Genomic DNA, 22613 nt, shown 5'->3' with positions numbered 1-22613 from the left:
AAAGTTTGTCAGCAAAGTGATGTCTCTGGTTTTTAATACGCTGTTTAGGTTGGTCATAGCTTTCCTTCCAAGGAGCAAGTGTCTTTTGATTTCATGACTGTAGTCACAATCTGCATTGATTTTGGAGCCCAAAAGAATAAAGTCTGTCATTGTTTCCATTTTTTTTTTCCATCTTTTGCCATGAAGTGACGGGACTAGATGCCATGGTCTTCATTTTTTGAATGTTGAGTTTTAGGTCAGCTTTTTCACTCTTCTCTTTCACCTTCATCAAGAGGCTCTTTAGTTCTTCTTCGCTTTCTGCCATAAGGGTGGTGTCGTCTGCATATCTGAGGTTATTGATATTTCTCCTGGCAATCTTGATTCCAGCTTGTGCTTCATCCACCCCGGCATTTCGCATGATGTACTCTGCATACAAGTTAAATAAGCAGGGTGACAATGTACAGCCTTAACATACTCCTTTCCCAATTTGGAACCAGTTTGTTGTTCTATATCTGGTTCTAACTGTTGCTTCTTGACCTGCATACAGGTTTCTCAGGAGGCAGGTCAGGTGGTCTGGTATTACCATGTCTTTTAAGAATTTTCCACAGTTTGTTGTGATCCACACAGTCAAAGGCTTTACGTAGTCAATGAAGCAGAAGTAGATATTTTTCTACTAATTCATTAGGTTCTGACCACTGTCTGCCCTGGGGTTTCTACTTCAACATTAGTGACATCTGCTGCTGCTGCTAAGTCGCTTCAGTCATGTCCAACTCTGTGCGACCCCATAGACGGCAGCCCATCAGGCTCCCCCATCCCTGGGATTCTCCAGGCAAGAACATTGGAGTGGGTTGCCATTTCTTTCTCCAATGCATGAAAGTGAAAAATGAAAGTGAAGTCGCTCAGTCATGTCTGACTCTTAGGGACCCCATGGACTGCAGCCTACCAGGCTCCTCTGTCCATGGGATTTTCCAGGCAAGTGACATCTAGGGCTGGATAATTCTCTTTTCTATTGGGGGCTGTCCTGAGCATTGTAGAATGGTTAATTAGCAGCATCTCTGACCTCTACCCACTAGATGTCAGTATTACTCATATACCCTCTTCCCTGCCCCCAACTGTGACAATGGGAAATGTCTCCAGATGTTGCCATTGTCCCCTGGGGGAACATCTGGTCAACCAGGTAAAGAGTTGATATTTTCTTTATTATGCAGATGAGGAACTTGAGAAATGGACAGTTTACACAAATGCCCAATAGCATGTAACTAGTAAGGAAGGAAGGAAGTGAAAGTGAAAGTCACTCAGTCGTGTCTGACTCTTCGTGACCCCATTCTCCAGGCCAGAATACTGAAGTGGGTAGCCTTTGCCTTCTCCAGGGATCTTCGTAACCCAGGAATCAAACTGTGGACTCCAGCATTGTAGGTGGATTCTTTACCAACTGAGCTATCAGGGAAGACCTGGCATTAAACCCCTGGAAGACCTCCCCTGGGCTCTGAGTTCTGCCTCTCCTGGCCCTTGCTTGTGCACTGTGAATCATTTCACCTTGTTTGATGATGTTGCTTTACTGCAGAATGGCTGATGTCAGCAGCACCTTCACTGAGCGTGTTGTGTGTGCTGCTGCTGCTGTTCGGTTGTGTCCGACTCTTAGCGCAGCACGCCAGGCTTCCCTGACCTTCACTATCTCCTGGAGTTTGCTCAAGTTCATGGCCATGGTGTTGTGTGTCCTGCTCTTGGAAGAAAAAATCTTTGTAGTAATGCTTCCAATTTTAGGCGTTAGCAGTGGTGTACCTGCCGGACAGTTTTATGCTATTGTTAGTTATGCTTCACTTCGAGGAAGAGTTTTATTGCTTAGCTTACCACAGTGTGTTGCTGCATTTTATGGTATCTTGTTTCCTTCTCCAACATTCAAGCTTTATAATCTTAGAAACCTCAAGGAAAGAGGATTTATTGTGCATTTATAGTTCCTGGGAGCTATTTTTTGATCCCATAGCAGAACAGAGCAATACCCCACCTGGATAGTTAATCAATAGGTAGGATTGGCTTCCTCTGGGCCAAATCATTTTCCACCATGTCACTCTACAATGAAGGTCAGATTCCATGTAGCATCAATCTATGCCATTATCAACAAAAGTGATCCCATTTTTTATTTTTGCAAAGGCTTTCTTGGACTTCTAAAAGTCTCAGTCAGAAGTGTTCTATATTATCATACTAAATATTAAAATAGATTACCCTGTGCTCTGATTTCTTCTCCAAAGACAAGACATGGCCATTTCTTTTCCTCTCTCATCTCTCTGAGCTCAGTCGACAAATATTTGACTTTGGTGTGAGAGAATTTCAGGATGAAGTTTATATGTAAACATATTAGATGAATTACAGTAATACCGTCTGCTCTTTCTCAGTTCGCCTTGGCTTGGTTTTATATACAAACTCAAGTATGAGAGTCCCTTTCATTGTTCCTTCTGCCAGCTCTGGCTAACTTCTGCCCCAGGGTCTGAATGTTCATGACAACTGCCTTGGAAAAGAAAACCCAAAGCACTCTCAAATCTCCACATTTTTCTTCGCACCTGGTCAGCCGTCTGCAGCAGGGCGTAGAGCCTGTTTGCACACAAACGCCCCTGTACCATCATTTTCCTGTCCACATCATGGGCTCACCTGTTGCTCAGTGTTAGTTTAGTTGCCCTGGAGCAACACCTCTGGCGTTTCTTTTTGAGTGAGATGGGATTGGTATGGACATTTTAACATCTAACAGTGAGAAATAATAGTGTTATTAAAATGCAATAACATTAATCCCTTGAAGTTTGGATGCAGATTCAAAAGTCCCTATTTTACAAAAATTTTTATTTATGGTTGTGCTGGGTCTTTTCACTGCTGCACACAGGCTTTCCAGTTGTTGAGCCCGAGCTTGGTAGTTGTGGTGTGTGGGCTTATTTGCTCCACAACATGTGGGATCATAGTTCTCTGACCTTGGATCAAACATGCATCCCCTGCATTGTAAGGAGGATTTTCAACCACTGGTGTGCTTAAGTTGCTTCAGTCATGTCTGACTCTGCACGGCCTCATGGACTGTAGCCCACCAGGCTCCTCTGTCCATGGGATTCTCCAGGCAAGAATACTGGGGTGGGTTGCCATGCCCTCCTTCAGGGGATCTTCCCGACCCAGGGATTGAACCCACATCTTTTATGTCTCCTGTGTTGGCAGGTGGGTTCTTTGCCATAGCACCGCTTGGGAACCTTAACCACTGGACCATCAGGGAAATATTTATTATTTTGTGTTTTTTTAAATTTGATTAGAGAATAATTGCTTTGCAATGTTGCATTGATTTGTGGCATATGTCGACTTTCCATCAGATACCTATTTTATATATGTTAATTATATTTCAGTGCTACTCTCTCAGTTCGTCCCACCCTCTCCTGTCCCTGCTGTGTCCATAAGTCTGTTCTCTGTGTCTGAGTCTCTATTCTTGCCCTGTGAATAGGTTCACCTGTACCATGTTCCTAGATTGCATATATATGTGTTAATGTATGATATTGGGTTTTCTCTGTATATCAGGCTCTAGGTTCGTCCACTTCAGTAGAATGGACTCAAATGTGTTTCTTATTATGGCTGAGTAATATTCCATCGTAAACATGTACCACAGCTGCTTTATCTATTCATCTGTCAACAGACATGTAGGTTGTTTCCATATCCTAGCTATCGTAAATAGTGCTGGAATGAACATTGGGGTATATCTGTCTTTTTGAATTATGGTTTCCTCAGGGCATATGCCCAATAGTGCAATGGCTGGGTCATATGGTAATGGTATTCCTAAGTTTGTAAGAAATCTCTCTACTGTTCTCCATAGTGTCTGTATCGATTTACATGCCCACCAACAGTGCAAAAGGGTTCCCTTTTCTCCACATCCTCTCGTTATTGTTTGTAGATGTTTTCATGATGGCCATCATGACTGCTCTAAGGTGATATCTCATTGTAGTTTTGATGTGCTTTTACTAGCCATCTGTACGTCATATTTGGAGAAATGTCTGCTTAGGTCTTCTGCCCAGATGTTTCAATTTACTTATTTTTAGATGGAGGATAATTGCTTTACAATACTGTGTTGCTTTTGGCCACAGGTAAACATATGTCCCCTCCCTCTTGAACCTCCTTCCCACCCTTCTAGGTTGTCAACAGCATCAGTTTGAGCTCCATGTGTCATATAACATATTCTCAGTCACAGAACATATTCTCCTTACATATGGTAATGTTTATGTTTCCGTGATACTCTCAATTTATCCTACCCTCTCCTTTCTGTTCTGTGTGCATAAGTGTTCTCTGAGTCGGCATCTCCATTGCTGCCCTGCAACTAGGTTCATAAGTACTATCTTTCTAGATTGCAAACATATCTGTTGATATATCATATTTATGGTTCTCTTTCTGACTTGCTTCACTGTGTATAATAGGCTCTAGGTTCATCTACCTCATTAGAACTGAATCAGATGTGTTTCTCTTTATGGCTGTGTAATATAGCAATAACATCAACATAACAGAAAACAGGAGGGTTTTTTTAATAACTGATTTTATTGCTATAGCTTATTTACAATGTTGTGTTAACTTTATATTATGGTTTATCACAGGATATTGAATATAGTACTTTGGAGGGAAGGAGAAAAGAAAGGAAGGAAGTATATATAACCATAGAAACTAAGATAACAATAATAACAGGAGTTGTAACAGGGGTAACAGGACATGGTGTCATAAATAGATTTGGGTCATATATTTTTAACGTGTTGGTTAATATTTGAGTTCTAAAATCCTTTAAAAATTCTAGGAACAAGTCTCCTAAAATTCTGTAACCTCACAAGTTTCTTAGGCTCCCACATATCATTTTTACCTTTCAACGTTTATTCAGCAGCCATTTTTACAGTTTATGAATGTGGCATTATGGTAGGAGGTTCATGTATATCTGATAGTGGGGAAAATAGACCCATCCACCAAGAGACAACTGTACAAGAGTATGGTAAGTGGTATGTGAGGTCATGGGAGAAGTGACATCCACTAGTTTATCTGCATACTCAATACACTTTGTTCTCATCAGTCATCCTCTACAGCTCTCTGTGATTCAGTCTTGTATGATGTATAGGAACTGAGTTACGTCTCTACGTTATCAGGGAGCCAACCTATTCTAGTAAAGTGAGGGTAATTTGGGAGAGTAAGGAGGGAAGCAGAACATGTTTCGGACTTCCAGGGGGTGTAGGGCTTTGCTTTCCAATGCATGGGTCATGGGTTTTATTCCTGGTGGAGAGCTAAGGAGACTTACTTAGTTGACTTAGTTACTCTGACACATATAGCGTTTGAAAGAAAGCTAAGGACTTGGTTACTCTGACACATATTGTGTGCTAAGGAGAGCTAAGGACACTTTTTTTGGGTGTTAGTTCTAAAAGATCTTGTAGGTGTTCATAGAACTGTTCAACTTCAGCTTCTTCAGCGTTACTGGTTGGGGCATAGACTTGGATTACCGTGATACTGAATGGTTTGCCTTGGAAACGAACAGAGATCATTCTGTCGTTTTTGAGATTGCATCCAAGTACTGCATTTCGGACTCTTTTGTTGACCATGATGGCTGCTCCGTTTCTTCTGAGGGATTCCTGCCCACAGTAGTAGATATAATGGTCATCTGAGTTAAATTCACCCATTCCAGTCCATTTTAGTTCGCTGATTCCTAGAATGTTGATGTTCATTTTTGCCATCTCCTGTTTGACCACTTCCAATTTGCCTTGATTCATGGACCTGACATTCCAGGTTCCTATGCAATATTGCTCTTTAGAGCATCGGACCTTGCTTCTATTACCAGTCACATCCACAGCTGGGTGTTGTTTTTGCTTTGGCTCCATCCCTTCATTCTTTCTGGAGTTATTCTCCACTGATCTCCAGTAGCATATTGGGTACATACCGACCTGAGGAGTTCCCCTTTCAGTATCCTATCATTTTGCCTTTTCATACTGTTCATGGGGTTCTCAAGGCAAGAATACTGAAGTGGTTTGCCATTCCCTTCTCCAGTGGACCACATTCTGGCAGACCTCTCCACCATGACCTGCCCGTCTTGGGTGGCCCCACACAGCTTGGATTAGTTTCATTGAGTTAGACAAGACTGTGGTCCCTGTGATTAGACTGAATAGTTTTCTGTGAGTATGGTTTCAGTGTGTCTGCCCTCTGATGCCTCTTGCAACACCTACCGTCTTGGGTTTCTCTTACCTTGCACAAGGGGTACCTCTTCACGGCTGCTCCAGCAAAGCGCAGCCACTGCTCCTTACCTTGGACAAGGGGTATCTCCTCATGGCCGCCCCTCCTGATCTTGAATGTGGAGTAGCTCCTCTCAGCCCTCCTGCATCTGCACAACCACCACTCCTTGGACATGGGGTTGCTCCTTCCGGCTGCCGCCCTTGACTTCCAGTGTGGGGTAGCTCCTCCCAGCCACCGCCCCTGACTTCAGGTTTCTGATACCTCCTCCCAGCCATCCTTTTCATTATAGGGGACTGGAATGCAAAAGTAGGAACTCAAGAAACATCTGGGGTAACAGGCAACTTTGGCCTTGGAATACAGAATGAAGCAGGGCAAAGGCTAACAGAGTTTTGTCAAGAGAATGCACTGGTCATAGCACACACTATCTTCCAACAACATAAGAGGAGACTCTACACATGGACATCACCAGGTGGTCAACACCAAAATCAGATTGATTATATTCTCTGCAGCCAAAGATGCAAAGCTCTATACAGTCAGCAAAAACAAGACCGGGAGCTGACTGTGGCTCAGATCATGAACTCCTTATTGCCAAACTCAGACTGAAATTGAAGAAAGTAGGGAAAACCACTAGACCATTCAGGTATGACCTAAATCAAATTCCTTATGATTATACAGTGGAAGTGAGAAATAGAGTTAAGGGACTAGATCTGATAGATAGAGTGCCTGATGAACTATGGATGGAGGTTTTGTGACATTATACAGGAGACAGGGATCAAGACCATCCCCATGGAAAAGCAATGCAAAACAGCAAAATAGCTGTCTGGGGAGGCCTTACAAATAGCTGAGAAAAGAAGAGAAGTGAAAAACAAAGGAGAAAAGGAAAGATATAAGCATCTGAATGCAGAGTTCCAAAGAATAGCAAGGAGAGATAAGAAAGCCTTCCTCAGTGATCAATGCAAAGAAATAGAGGAAAACAACAGAATGGGAAAGACTAGAGATCTCTTCAAGAAAATAAGAGATACCAAAGGAACATTTCATGCAAGGATGGGCTGGATAAAGGACAGAAATGGTATGGACCTAACAGAAGCAGAAGATATTAAGAAGCGGTGGCAAGAATACACAGAAGAACTGTACAAAAAAGATCTTCATGACCAAGATATTCACGATGGTGTGATCAATCACCTAGAGCCAGACATCCTGGAATGTGAAGTCAAGTGGGCCTTAGAAAGCATCACTACAAACAAAGCTAGTGGAGGTGATGGAATTCCAGTGGAGCTATTTCAAATCCTGGAAGATGATGCCGTGAAAGTGTTGCACTCAATATGCCAGCAAATTTGGAAAACTCAGCAGTGGCCACAGGACTGGAAAGGTCCATTTTCATTCCAATCCCAAAGAAAGGCAATGCCAAAGAATGCTCAAACTACCGCACAATTGCACTCATCTCACACGCTAGTAAGGTAATGCTCAGAATTCTCCAAGCCAGGCTTCAGCAATACGTGAACCTTGAACTTCCAGATGTTCCAGCTGCTTTTAGAAAAGGCAGAAGAACCAGAGATCAAATGGCCAACATCTGCTGGATCATCGAAAAAGCAAGAGAGTTCCAGAAAAACATCTATTTCTGCTTTGTTGACTATGCCAAAGCCTTTGACTATGTGGATCACAATAAACTGTGGAAAATTCTTCAAGGGATGGGAATACCAGACCACCTGACCTGCCTCTTGAGAAACCTATATGCAGGTCAGGAAGCAACAGTTAGAACTGGACATGGCACAACAGACTGGTTCCAGATAGGAAAAGGAGTACGTGAAGGCTGTGTATTGTCACCCTGTTTATTTAACTTATATGCAGAGTACATCATGAGAAACGCTGGGCTGGAAGAAGCACAAGCTGGAAGCAAGATTGCCGGGAGAAATATCAATAACCTCAGATATGCAGATGACACCACCCTTATGGCAGAAAGTGAAGAGGAACTAAAAAGCCTCTTGATGAAAGTGAAAGAGGAGAGTGAAAAAGTTGGCTTAAAGCTCAACATTCAGAAAACGAAGATCATGGCATCTGGTCCCATCACTTCATGGGAAATAGATGGGGAAACAGCATCAGACTTTATTTTGGGGGGCTCCAAAATCACTGTAGATGGTGATTGGAGCCATGAAATTAAAAGACGCTTACTCCTTGGAAGGAAAGTAATGACCAACCTAGATAGCATATTCAAAAGCAGAGACATTACTTTGCCAACAAATGTCCATCTAGTCAAAGCTATGGTTTTTCCAATGCTCATGTATAGATATGAAAGTTGGACTGTGAAGAAAGCTGAGTGCCGAAGAATTAATGCTTTTGAACTGTGGTGTTGGAAAAGACTCTTGAGAGTCCCTTGGACTGCAAGGAGATCCAACCAGTCCATTCTAAAGGAGATCAGTCCTGGGTGTTCTTTGGAAGGACTGACGCTAAAGCTGAAACTCCAATACTTTGGCCACCTCGTGCGAAGAGTTGACTCATTGGAAAAGACCCTGATGCTGGGAAGGATTGGGGGTAGGAGGAGAAGGGGACGGCAGAGGATGAGATGGCTGGATGGCATCACCAACTCGATGGACATGAGTTTGAGTGAACTCCAGGAGCTGGTGATGGACAGGGAGGCCTGGCGTGCTGCACTTCATGGGGTTGCAAAGAGTCGGACACCACTGAGCGACTGAACTGAATTGAAAGAAAGCTAAGGAGAGTTACTGAGTTTGTTACTCTGACACATACAATGTTCTAAGGAGAGCTAAGGAGACTTATTTACTCTGACACATAGTGTTCTATGGAGAAGTAAGGAGACTGACTGAGTTACTCTGACACATAGTGTTCTAAGCAGAGCTAAAGAGACTGACTGAGTTACTCTGAAACATAGTGTGCTAAGGAGACTTACCTCTTTAGTTACTACTCTGACACACAGTGTACTAAGGAGAGGAAACTTATTCTGACACATACAGCTGCTAAGTAGAGCAAAGCAGACTTACTCATTTTCTCTAACACATACAGTGTTCTAATGAGAGCTAAGGAAACATACTTCCTTAACTCTGACATGTATAGTGTTCTAAGGAGACTTACTATCTTACTCTGACAAGTAATGTGCTAAGCAGAGCTAAGGAGAGAGAAGGAGATTTACTTACTTCACTGTAGTTCAGTTCAGTCGCTCAGTAGAGTACAACTCTTTGAGACACCACAGTTCAAAAGCATCAATTCTTCGGCGCTCAGCTTTCTTCCCAGTCCAGCTCTCACATCCATACATGACCACTGGAAAAACCATAGCCTTGACTAGACGGACATCTGTCAGCAAAGTAATGTCTCTGCTTTTGAATATGCTATCTAGGTTGGTCATTACTTTCCTTCCAAGGAGTAAGCATCTTTTAATTTCATGGCTGCAATCACCATCTACAGTGATTTTGGAGCCCCCCAAAATAAAGTCTGACGCTGTTTCCACTGTTTCCCCATCTATTTCCCATGAAGTGATGGGACCAGATGCCATGATCTTCGTTTTCTGAACGTTGAGCTTTAAGCCAACTTTTTCACTCTCCTCTTTCACTTTCATCAAGAGGCTTTTTAGTTCCTCTTCACTTTCTGCTGTAAGGGTGGTGTCATCTGCATATCTGAGGTTATTGATATTTCTCCCGGCAATCTTGATTCCAGCTTGTGCTTCTTCCAGCCCAGCATTTCTCATGATGTACTCTGCATACAAGTTAAATAGGGTAACAATACACAGCCTTGACGTACTCCTTTTCCTATCTGGAACCAGTCTGTTGTGCCATGTCCAGTTCTAACTGTTGCTTCCTGACCTGCATATAGGTTTCTCAAGAGGCAGGTCAGGTGGTCTGGTATTCCCATCTCTTTCAGAATTTTCCACAGTTTATTGTGATCCACACAGTCAAAGGCTTTGGCATAGTCAACAAAGCAGAAATAGATGTTTTTCTGGAACTCTCTTGCTTTTTCGATGATCCAGCAGATGTTGGCCATTTGATCTCTGGTTCCTCTGCCTTTTCTAAAAGCAGCTGGAACATCTGGAAGTTCAAGGTTCACGTATTGCTGAAGCCTGGCTTGGAGAATTCTGAGCATTACCTTACTAGCGTGTGAGATGAGTGCAATTGTGCGGTAGTTTGAGCGTTCTTTGGCATTGCCTTTCTTTGGGATTGGAATGAAAATGGACCTTTCCAGTCCTGTGGCCACTGCTGAGTTTTCCAAATTTGCTGGCATATTGAGTGCAGCACTTTCACGGCATCATCTTCCAGGATTTGAAATAGCTCCACTGGAATTCCATCACATCCACTAGCTTTGTTCGTAGTGATGCTTTCTAAGGCCCACTTGACTTCACATTCCAGGATGTCTGGCTCTAGGTGATTGATCACACCATCGTGAATATCTTGGTCGTGAAGATCTTTTTTGTACAGTTCTTCTGTGTATTCTTGCCACCGCTTCTTAATATCTTCTGCTTCTGTTAGGTCCATATCATTGCTGTCCTTTATCGAGCTCATCTTTGCATGAAATGTTCTTTTGGTATCTCTAATTTTCTTGAAGAGATCTCTAGTCTTTCCCATTCTGTTATTTTCCTCTATTTCTTTGCATTGATCACTGAGGAAGGCTTTCTTATCTCTCCTTGCTATTCTTTGGAACTCTGCATTCAGATGCTTGTATCTTTCCTTTTCTCCTTTCTTTTTGCTTCTCTTCTTTTCTCAGCTATTTGTAAGGCCTCCCCAGACAGCCATTTTGCTATTTTGCATTTCTATTCCACGGGGATGGTCTTGATCCCTGTCTCCTGTACAATGTCACAAAACCTCCATCCATAGTTCATCAGGCACTCTATCTATCAGATCTAGTCCCTTAACTCTATTTCTCACTTCCACTGTATAATCATAAGGAATTTGATTTAGGTCATACCTGAATGGTCTAGTGGTTTTCCCTACTTTCTTCAATTTCAGTTTGAGTTTGGCAATAAGGAGTTCATGGTCTGAGCCACAGTCAGGTCCCAGTCTTGTTTTTGCTGACTGTATATATTCTCTGCAGCCAAAGATGGAAAAGCTCTAATCAGTCTGATTTTGGTATTGACCACCTGGTGATGTCTATGTGTAGAGTCTTCTCTTGTGTTGTTGGAAGACAGTGTCTGCTATGACCAGTGCGTTCTCTTGGCAAAACTCTATTAGCCTTTGCCCTGCTTCATTCTGTATTCCAAGGCCAAATTTGCCTGTCACCCCAGGTGTTTCTTAACTTCCTACTTTTGCAGTCCCCTATAATGAAAAGGACATCTTTTTTGGGTGTTAGTTCTAAAAGGTCTTATAGGTCTTCATAGAACTGTTCAACTTCGGTTTCTTCAGCAATACTGGTTGGGGCGTAGACTTGGATTTCTGTGATATTGAATGGTTTGCCTTGGAAACGAACAGAGATCATTCTGTTGTTTTTGAGATTGCATCCAAGTACTTCATTTCAGACTCTTTTGTTGACCATGATGGCTGCTCCGTTTCTTCTAAGGGATTCCTGCCCACAGTAGTAGATATAATCGTCATCTAAGTTAGTCACCCCTTCCAGTCCATTTCAGTTCGCTGATTCCTAGAATGTTGACGTTCACTCTTGCCATCTCCTGTTTGACTGCTTCCAATTTGCCTTGATTCATGGACCTAACATTCCAGGTTCCTATGCAATATTGCCTTTTCAGCATCGGACCTTGCTTCTATCACCAGTCACATCCACAGCTGGGTGTTGTTTTTGCTTTGGCTCCATCCCTTCATTCCTTCTGGAGTTATTTCTCCACTGATCTCCAGTAGCATATTGGGCAAGTACTGACCTGGGGAGTTCCTCTTTTAGTATCCTCTCATTTTGCTTTTTCATACTGTTTGAACCTCGCCTTCTCTAACTCCCTTACCCTACAATGTGTGTCAGAGAAACTGAGTCCTTAGCTCTTCTTAAAACACTATATGTGTCAGAGAATGTAAGTAATATGTGTCATACTGTTACTTACTTTCTCTGATGGATACTGTTGTAAGGAGGGCTCAGGAGAGCTAATCAGAGATACAGAGTCATCCTTATATATTTACTTCCTTGGACATATTATGTGCTATGAAGACTTGCCTACTTACTTAATTACTCTGACACATAGTGTTCTAAGGAAAGGTAAGGAGAGCTAAGGAGAATTACTCTGACACATATAGCATTCTATGTAGAGCTAACGTGGGCTAAGGAGACTTACTTAGGTACTCTGACACATACAGTGTTCTAAGGAGTCCTACATACTCTGACACATAATGTGCTGCTGCTGCTGCTGCTAAATTGCTTCAGTTGTGTCCAACTCTGTGCGACCCCATAGACGGCAGCCCACCAGGCTCCCCCGTCCCTGGGATTCTCCAGGCAAGAACACTGGAGTGGGTTGTCATTTCCTTCTCTTAACTACTTCCTTACTTACTCTGACACATAGAGTATTCTAATACAGCTAAGGAGACTTACTTACCTACACTGACACATATAGTGTGGTAAGGAGACTGACTTAGTTACTTACTTTCTCTGACACATACAGTGTTTTAAGAAGAGCTAAGGACTCACTTAGTTTCTCTGACACACATTGTAGGGTAAGGGAGTTAGAGAAGGCGAGGTTCAGAAAAATAATGAGACCAGCACTTACAGCAACAGATCACCTTTAATGAGGCGAGAAGGGGCAGCAGTCAGATTAGTGAGCAGCTACACTAACCCAAGAAAAGAGTAAGTAGATTTCCACATATATGCCTATATATACTGTCTTAAGGGGCCCTGTTCTTCTTCTCCAAGGTCTTTTGGAGTAGTTATCTCTTAAACGGCTGGGGCAAGGAATTCTGGAGATCGGCCAGAGGCTGGACCGGCTGGGAGCTGGACCGGCTGGGAGCTGGGCGTTAACTTCGGGTGACAGAGTTCTTTGTTTTGCATAGAATGGTGGGGAGGACCCAGAGGGGAGTTTTAAATCCTGGCTATTTTGAGCCATGTAACTTTCCTTCACATATTGTGTGCTAAGGAGAGCTAAAGAGACTTATGTACTCTGAAACATAGTGTTCTAAGGAGAGCTAAGGAGGATAAAGGAGACTTAGTTACCTAGTTACTCTGACACATACAGTGTGGTAAGGAGAGCTAACACTTACTTAGTTACTTACTTATTCTGACAGGTATAGTGTTCTAAGGAGAGCTAAGGAGAATTACCTATTTACATATTTAATTATTCTGACACATACAGTGTTCTAAGGAGAGCTAAGGCAGCTAAGGACTCTGACCTACTTACTTACTTTGACACATACAGTGTTGTAAAGCAAGCTAAGGAGAGTTACTTACTCTGACACATAGTATTCTAAGGAGAGCTAAGGAGACTTAGTTACTTACTGTGACACATATATTGTTCTAAAAAGAGGTAATGAATCAGTGCTAAGAAAGCTTAGAAGACTTACTTGGTTACTTAATAGCTCTGACACATACAGTGTTCTAAAGAGAGCTAAGGAGAGTTTCCATAATCAAGTGTTCTGGTTGCCTCTCTGCAGTAGCACAAGCTGATTTCAAATACTTTTTCTTTCTCCTCCAATTTAATTCAATTGAACCCCAATTTACTAATAAGTACTTTATTTTCTTAACAGTGCTTTATTTATTCAAGAGTCTGTCCCAATTGACATGCCTGCCAACAGTATTTTGTGTAGATTTTTTGTTGATGGCCATTCTTAACCCTTTGAGGTGGTATCTCATTGTGGTTTTGATTTGCATTTCTTTTCCTGTGATGTTGCACAGGTTTCAGAAGCAGACATAAAAGGTAAAATCATAACCGGGAGCGGCCAGCTTCCAAACCAAAACCAAGATCTAGAAACACCTGCACACACTGCAGGCAACCCATATACCCTGCTATATTTGATTTAATAGCCTATATACAAATGAAGTCCAATCAGATCTTTAGCATTTTTGAACATTTTAACACATCAAACTGCACTACTGTGGAAAACTTCTTTGTAGTGGAAAGAGTTTAGAAATATAGGATAGCATTCAACTCACTTTATTGTACCTGTTGGAATGGAAGATTGGTAGTGTTATAAAAATTTGGAAACGTCACACTTTTCCTACCATAGAGTAGCCCAAATTGCAATGATTTTGAGAGTGACATAGATCGTAAACTGTATCATAGTCTCTTAGCGAAACTGCTTCTTGATGCAGACAGTACTACCTCACATGTGTCTGTGGCTTCATAATGTAAGTTATTTCCTCATATATGATTCCTCATGTATTGTGGTATTGTATTTACCACAATGATCCTACTCAGGCAGTATTCACTTCATTTTACAACATACAGAAACTTAGAAACAGAGATACTCCTTGACTTTCTCAAAATCATCCCATGAGAAGAGCTTGTACTCCATACCACACTTCATGGTACCTGCTTGAGAGTGACTAGCATGGTCTCACTGCTGCTGCTGCTGCTGCTAAGTCGCTTCAGTCGTGTCCGACTCTGTGCGATCCCATGGACTGCAGCCCACCAGGCTCCCCCGTCCTTGGGATTCTCCAGGCAAGAACACTGGAGTGGGTTGCCATTTCCTTCTCTGATGGTCTCACTAGGTCTAGTCAAAACTGGAAAAAAATCTTTAAGCGGAGAATATGTTAGCAGTAATGTCAAAACCTAAGGACCTCACAATATAGCAATTGATTTTTGACCAGGTGCTAAGGTACTGCAATGGAGGAAAGAATTTTCTTTTGTGCTTTAGCAACTGGATATCCATAAATAAAAGGATAAAGTTGGACCCCTCTTTCTCACCATACATAAAACTTATTTTAAAATGGCTCACAGCTATATGTGTAAGAGATAAAGCTTGCAGAGGAAAACAGAGGCATACATCTTCACAACCTTGGATTGGGTTTCTTAGCTGTGATACCAAAACACAAGTGACAATAGAACAGTGGATCACTTAGACGTCATCAAAATTAAAAACGTTTGTGCTTCTACCGTTACCATCAAGAAAATGAAAAGCAGCCTGCAGAATGGGAGAAAACATTTGCTAAGCACATAGCTAATAAGGGACTGAGTACCCAAAATATATAAAGAAATCATAGAATTTAACTATATAAGGTAAATGGCCCAATTACAAAAGGCACAAAAGATCTGAACAGTCATCTCTGAATTAGGTACACAAATGTTCCATAAGCACATGAAAAGATGCTCAACATCTTTAGCCATCAGGGAATGCAACTCAAAACCACAATAAGATGCTACTCCACACCCACTATGATGAATAAAACAGAAAAGACAGACAGTGTCAAGTGTTGACAAGGATGTTGAGAAACTGGAAGCCTCACATACTTGTTCTTGGAATCTAAAATGATGCGGCCCCTTTGGAAACCAGTTTGGCAGTTCTTCAAAAAGTTAAACACAGAGTTGACGTGTGACCCAGCAATTCTTCTATACTCAAGAAGAATGAATACATATGTGCACACAGAAATTTATACATGAATGTTCACAGTGATACTGTTTCTAAGTAACCAAAAAATAGAAGCAACCCAAATGTCCATCTACTAGAGGACAGATAAACAAAATGTGGTGTATTACTTCTGTAATAATATTTGGCATAAAAAGGAATGAAGTACTGACACATGGTATGACATGGAGCAATCTTGAAAACATTATGCTAAGTGAAATCAGCCAGACCAAAAAGGATCATATATTGTTTGATTCCATTTATATGAAATGCAGAGAACAGGCAAATGCATAAAGAGACAGATCATAGACTTGTGGTCACCTATGCCCTCAAATAGGGTAGGTATTCAGAAGATGGAGTTACTGCAAATGGGTATGGAATTCTTTAGGGGGTGTGGAAAATTTTCTAAAATTAGATTGTGATGATGATTCTGAAACTCTGAGTACACTCAAACCCACAAACTGTACACTTTAAATGGGTGAATTTTATGATAACAAAGAATATTTCAATAAGGCCATAAGGAAAATCAATACCTTCCCCCTAAAAAGAAGCATGATGACATACTTCTGTGTCTACACAGTCTTGGGAAACCAACACGTTCAATCCCCACATATTACCTACTTGCAGTATACCAGGATACCTGATTACATGTTACCTTGCCTCTTGTTGGAAGGTCATTTTCACTATCTATTCATTGAACAAATAGTTTTTGAATGTCTATTCCATGTTAAATATGGCTCCAGGTGCCTGGAATAGATGCCTCATGTCATACAACACCCAAAGATCCCTACAAGAAGCTTGCCTCTGGTCAGATTTACCTTGATTGTATGTCCATGTTCAAATACAGCTTAGCTCTTAGGGGTCATGCCAGGAGATATTTTTCAAGTGTAAGGTGCTATTTTCCACAAATTTCACTTTCTCCATCATAATGGGTCCATGCTTTCAATAGACTGCCATCCTTTTCACAGCTCGGTTGTTGTCGGTTATTAAATTCAGTATGAAGTCAAAAGGAATGACAAGAACTCCTGACCCCACTTCCAGTTTATCTCACTCATAGAGATTGAAACTACTCTAGTTAAATAAAGTATGCCCAATCAAAAGGGCTACATGTCTGGGCCCTGTCTCCTCCCTGACCCTGAGTTATACTGGAATCATCAATTGTCTGTTGGCATTCTTTATAACAGCATAGCCACTTCTCCGGTGCTGTGTTAAAATCATAAAACTCGGGCCTGTCCTATCTCCATCTCCCACAGCTGTGGTTTTTGGGTCTCTATGAGTAACATTTCAGAATCATCATGAGGTGGAAGACACAGCATGTGCACAGTATTTCCCAAGCCCAGTTGCCAAGAATGAGCTAATGTTAACCCTTTCTTGCATACAGTGAGCCTTACAAACTTCAAATGCAAGCCATTTGACAATGATCGACCTTGCCAGCAGAATGGCAGGCTTTCATGGTAGATCGCCAGATTTCCAGAGATAACATTTAAAATTATGTCATAAGATTTATAAAATATTCAACCATCCTTTTCCTTTTTGATGTTTTCATAGTGACTAAACACAAAGTTTGCATCTGTATATAAAAGACAAGGTAAATAAATGTGATGCCACCTTGCTAGCTTGCTTTTGGAAAATGTGTCCAAAAGATATTGATCATTATCTATCCTCCATAAAAGAACAGTGTTACTTTAACTTTTGTTTAATAGCTTCAAACTGCACTTCCCTTCAAAATATAAAAACAGGAATTGCAAATATCAATTTTCAATTAATTGGTAATAGCTACATACTTGATGTGTTAAGAATGATCCTGAGATTGGGCATGGCTTAGCAAAAAGAGATGGCTAATAAATGTTTTCCAAGGATGCAAGGTAGGGAGTAGACATGTAAGTCTTATATTTGCCATCCCTGCATAATTGGAAGAAGAGTTAACATTGAAAACACCTTTTTATCACAGATTTAGAGAACAAACTAGTGGTTACCAGTGGAGAGAGGGAAGACGTAGTAGGGGATTAAGAGGTATAAACTGTGAAAGTGTGTTACTCACTCACTTGTGTCAGACTCTTTGTGACCCTGTGGACTGTAGCCCACCAGGCTCCTCTGTCCATGGGATTCTCCAGGCAACAATACTGGAATGGGTAGCCATTTCCTTCTCCAGGGGCTCTTCCCAACCCAGGAGGTATACACTACTATGTATAAAATAGATAAGCTACAAGGATATATTGTATAACACAGGGAATATAGCCAGTATTTAATAATAACTAGACATGGAGTATAACCTTTAAAAATTGTGACTCACTATATTGTACGCCTAACTTATATACGATTGTACAGCAACTTTTCCTCAATAAATTTTTAAATAAAATATCTTTCCAGCAATTAATAGAAATTTACTAGTCTACATCTTAAAAAGGAGCATTTAATGGAAAACAAACACTAAAGTAATGCTCACCATTTTATCTATCCCATAGGTCAATGCATCACGTCAAGAAGCCAAATTGATGGAGGAATGTGATCTTCTTATTGAGATCATTCAGCAAAGACGACAAATCATTGGAACCAAGATCAAAGAAGGAAAGGTACGATTTCTAGGGCAGAAGGTTTCAAATTCTCTACCTGGAGAAAATATACTCCCATGCACGCCAATAGCTTAAGAAATACTGAATGCCTCCTTTTTCTGTATTTTCTGTGGTTGTACTCTTTAAGTCTTTAGGATGTAGGTCAAAGCCCCTTCATGGGCCAGTTTTTGCTCCACCCTTCTTTTGTGTGATGGTCTCCTGAACACACCTGCAATGCAAAGGCTGCTCCATGACCCAACTCCAGGCACAGCCTGGAGCTCTGGTATATTAGAGCCCCAATTTTCTGTCTCTCTTCTCTGGGAGAAGGTGGGTTTCATAGAGAAGAGTTCATTTTACATTTACTGCTGTATCCCAGCACTTAACACAGCACTAAATAAATGTTTAAATAAATCAGTCTTTATCTACAGAAATTATGAAGTGCTTTCTCATGCCCCTGAGGGAATTTAGACAGGTGTCATTTCATGGTGGCAAAACTCCTATCATTGCACTGTATCATAAACCCCTTTGTGGATCTATTAATAGTATTTCTTTTCTAATGTTTATATGGCTGAAATTCCCATGGTTTTACAGTGCCCTATATTCAAAAAGCAATTCACCAGTTTAAATTATATTCTTTATGGCCATCTTATTCAAAATTTATTTCAAAATGTTGATAATTCTAGAATCACTTTATTCTATTTTTAAAGTAGTCATATTTGTATTGATAGATTTTTGATCCACTTTATCCCATTTCTCTGCCACCTTCAAGACAATTTTGTAAATATTTAAAAATAAAAAAGTTTGTTCATGATCAAATCAATTCTTTAATTTCTCTTATTAGTGCTCATAACTATAAGGAAATATGTATAATTAAATCCAATTGGCAAGAATTAAGTAGTATATAGAGATTACAAAAAAAAATGTCTATGCTCTTTGGTTTTCTACAAAATTTGAAAGGTATTTCTCATTGTATAATGTTCTAGACTGCTTTGTCTATGTAGAATGAAAAACATTTATACATGTACATTGTGATGATGATCACAAAAGTTAAAGTCAAATCAAATAAGTCTTGAAGCTGTTCCAGTGGATTATCAAATTAATATAAAATTATTCTCTGACTTGAAGAGATAGTTTGGCATGGACATGTACAGTCTGCTATATTTAAAATGGATAACCAACAAGGACCTGCTGAAAAGCACAGGGAACTCTGCCCAATGTCATGTGGCAGCCTGGATGGGAGGGGAGTTTGGGGGAGAATGGATACATGTATATGTATGGCTGAGTCCATCCCTTTGCTGTTCATCTGAAATTATTACAACATTGTTGATCGGCTATACTCCTGTACAAAATGAAGCTTTTTTAAAAAAATTATTCCCTGGCCAAGGATGGACTGAGATGTGTTAAACAATTACTTACCCCACATAGAAATTATACTGTCAGTCTGGAATCTGTATTGGATCTGTGTCCTCTTCCATCATCAGGCACCATGTGTATATTTCTTAATACCTGACATCTTCCAGGTTCTCAGACACATGAGAGCCTGAAAACAATTGTAATTAATTATTAATATGCATATGGAAGGCAGTTTGTTTGCCCTTACATGGTCACGTGCAGGGATCAGCTCTTAATACACATTACTTCCTTACTGCTGCTCAAACAAATTACCACACTTAGTGGCTTAACACAACACAGATTTATTATCTGACCTTCTGGAGGTCAGAAGTCTAAAACCAGTCACAACTAGGCTCCTGTCAATATTTTAGCAGTGCTGTTTCTTTCTGCGGAATTCTGCGGAATTCATTTCTTTTCTGGCCTATAGGAGCCGCCAGCATTCCTTGGCTGATGGTTTCTTTCTGCGGAATTTCTGCGGAATTCATTTCTTTTCTGGCTTATAGGAGCCGCCAGCATTCCTTGGCTGATGGTTTCTTCATCACATCACTCTGAGCATTACTTCCCGCCTCAGATCTCTTTTCTCTGGCACAGACTCTCCTGGTTCTCTCTCATCAGGACCCTTATAATTACATTGGGATCACCCAGATAATCCAGGATAATTTTCCCCCAGCTCCAGATTCTGAATCTAGTCACATCTGCCAAGACGCCTCTGTAAAGGAACATGTAAGGTCACATTTTTTTAAACTCCTGGGATTAGGATGTGGGCATCTTTGGGGGCCCTTATTCAGCCTGCAATGACTCCACCACAACCTCCTGGCCAGCAGGTCCTCCTTTCCCTTACTTACCTCCCCAGCATGAGGGTTACTCTCATAAACTAGATCAAAGTAGCGAAAGGGTGTCCCCAGTTCCAGCCATGATGATACGTGGGCTTCATGCTCTGGTGTACCCACTCTGCCCTGAATGTGTCTGTGATCCAGAACGTAGTCAAAGAGAAAAGCAAAGAAACACATAGCTGGGCCCCAAACGAGATAGGCTTCTCAGCTCACTGAAAGGGACTGAGAAAAGTTTCTTGCCAGCCTCCACCTTGGGTCAGAGCTTTTGGCAAACTTCAGGCCTGGGAGTCTGGAGCAAGTCGGTTGGGTTGGAGCCTGGCTCTGCACTTACTGTTTCTGATGCCTACACAAAATGCGAGAGCCTCAGCAATGCAGAGATAATACAAGATTCCTGCAAGATTCCTGCATGAGGACCCCCAAGGATGAGGTGAGGGTGACTAAGACAGACAGGGTAGGCTAAGCCAGGTGAGTGAGGGAGGAAAAACTTACGAATGACTGCTGCCCTTTGAAAACTGAAACCCAAACCGCAATTCCAAAGCATATAAAGACATCTTGAATTTCTAAAACACCCCCAACAAAATCAACGAAGACATTTTCTCACCTCAGATGAAAGGAATTTGATGGGAAAATATTTAGATGTTCAAAGAGATCCATAGAGGAATAACTTCTATCTTAGAAGAGCAGAAAGTTGTGAAACCACAAAAAGGAAGATAGGAAATAAGAAAAAATAGATATAAAAGCAACAAATTAGAAGTTTTGGAGGGGAAAATATCTACACTGAAGTTGCAAAGAAAACTCAGGCAATTTTGGAAGCTGAGTTTCAGCCTCCACAGGGGGAGACTCTACACATAAGAATAGGTAACTTGATCTGTACTTCACACTAAATACAAAAATTAAATATACATGGGTCATATACTTAAATGTAAAAACTATGAAGACTCTAGAAGAGAAAACACAGGAGGAAATCTTAGTGACGTTGGGTTGGCCCAAGATTATATACAGTGGCAAAAACAAAAAAAAAAATATTTACACACTAAAGAGATAATTATACATTTTATATTATCAAAAGTAACTTCTCAAGGCACTCTTAAGTGAATGTAAAGACAAACCACACATTAGGAAAAAATACTTATAAATGATTTATTTAACCAAGTACGTGTATCTGGAATATATAACAGATTTTCAAAACTCATGATTAAGGAAATAGATGACCCCTTCACCAAAACAGATAAAAGATTTGAATAGCTACTTTACCAAAGAAGGTATCAGGATGGCAAATAAGCACATGAAAAGATGGTCAAAATCATTAAGTCATTAAGGAAATGCAAAGTAAAACTTCAGTGAGATACAACTACTTACCTCTTAGGACGGTTGAATTAAAAAGATGGACTATCCCAAGTGCTGGTAAGAATGTGGATTAACTGTAACTCACACACGGTTCTAAGAATGGAAACTGTATTTTAGAAGACTGTTTGACAGTTTCTTCAGTAGTTAAATATACACGTACCCTTCCAGCCAGCCATTTTAGGTGTTTACCAAGAAAAATGAAAGCAGATGTTTATATAAAACTTGGACATGAATTTTCATGGTAATATTAAGGGTAATAGCTTTCCAGGTGGCACTAGTGGTGAAGAAGCCACCTGCCAATGTAGATGTAGGAGATCCCTTGTTTAGGAAGATTCCCTAGGGAAGGAAATGGCAAACCACCCCAGCATTCTTGCCTGGGAAATCCCATGGACAGAGGAGCCTGGTAGGCTACAGTCCATGGCGTTGCAAGCGTCAAACGCAGCTTAATGACTAAACAACAACAATAGCCCTTGACTGCAAATGACCCAAAGGCTATCAATAGATGAATACAGAAATGATTATTGGCATTTCCATACAACGCTATTCAGCAAGGAAGCCCATGTGACAACATGAATCATGAGTGAAAAAAGCCAGACAGAAAATAGTATATACTGCATGAGTATATTCATACAGAATTCCAGAAACAACTCTTTCTAATTAGCTACAGTGGCAGAAAACAAATCAGTGAATGCTTAAGTATGAGTGACAGAGGGGTGGGCAGGATAAATGACAAAGGTGCAGGAAGAGAATTGGGGGTATGATACATACATACATACATACATATATATATATATATATATATATATATATATTCATTACCTTGAAAATGGGGACTCTTTCATGGGTTTACACATATTTGAAAACTAATCTGA

The 22613-nt window shown here is 40.8% G+C and overlaps 1 protein-coding gene across 4 annotated transcripts in view; it reads left to right on the top strand.

The window, feature by feature from the left end:
- The window catches only part of MID1 (midline 1), a 278177-nt gene that overhangs the window by 207840 nt on the left and 47724 nt on the right, over positions 1 to 22613 (top strand). For all 4 annotated transcript variants that reach the window (XM_027533216.1, XM_027533218.1, XM_027533217.1 and 1 more), the window contains exon 4: positions 18083 to 18190. In XM_027533216.1, the coding sequence (XP_027389017.1) occupies positions 18083 to 18190 (108 nt within the window). The remainder of the gene's footprint in view (positions 1 to 18082; positions 18191 to 22613) is intronic.

This window comes from Bos indicus x Bos taurus, chromosome X (genome assembly GCF_003369695.1).
Source record: "Bos indicus x Bos taurus breed Angus x Brahman F1 hybrid chromosome X, Bos_hybrid_MaternalHap_v2.0, whole genome shotgun sequence".
Lineage (NCBI taxonomy): Eukaryota > Metazoa > Chordata > Mammalia > Artiodactyla > Bovidae > Bos > Bos indicus x Bos taurus.
This window is presented reverse-complemented; position numbering and strand designations above follow the sequence as displayed.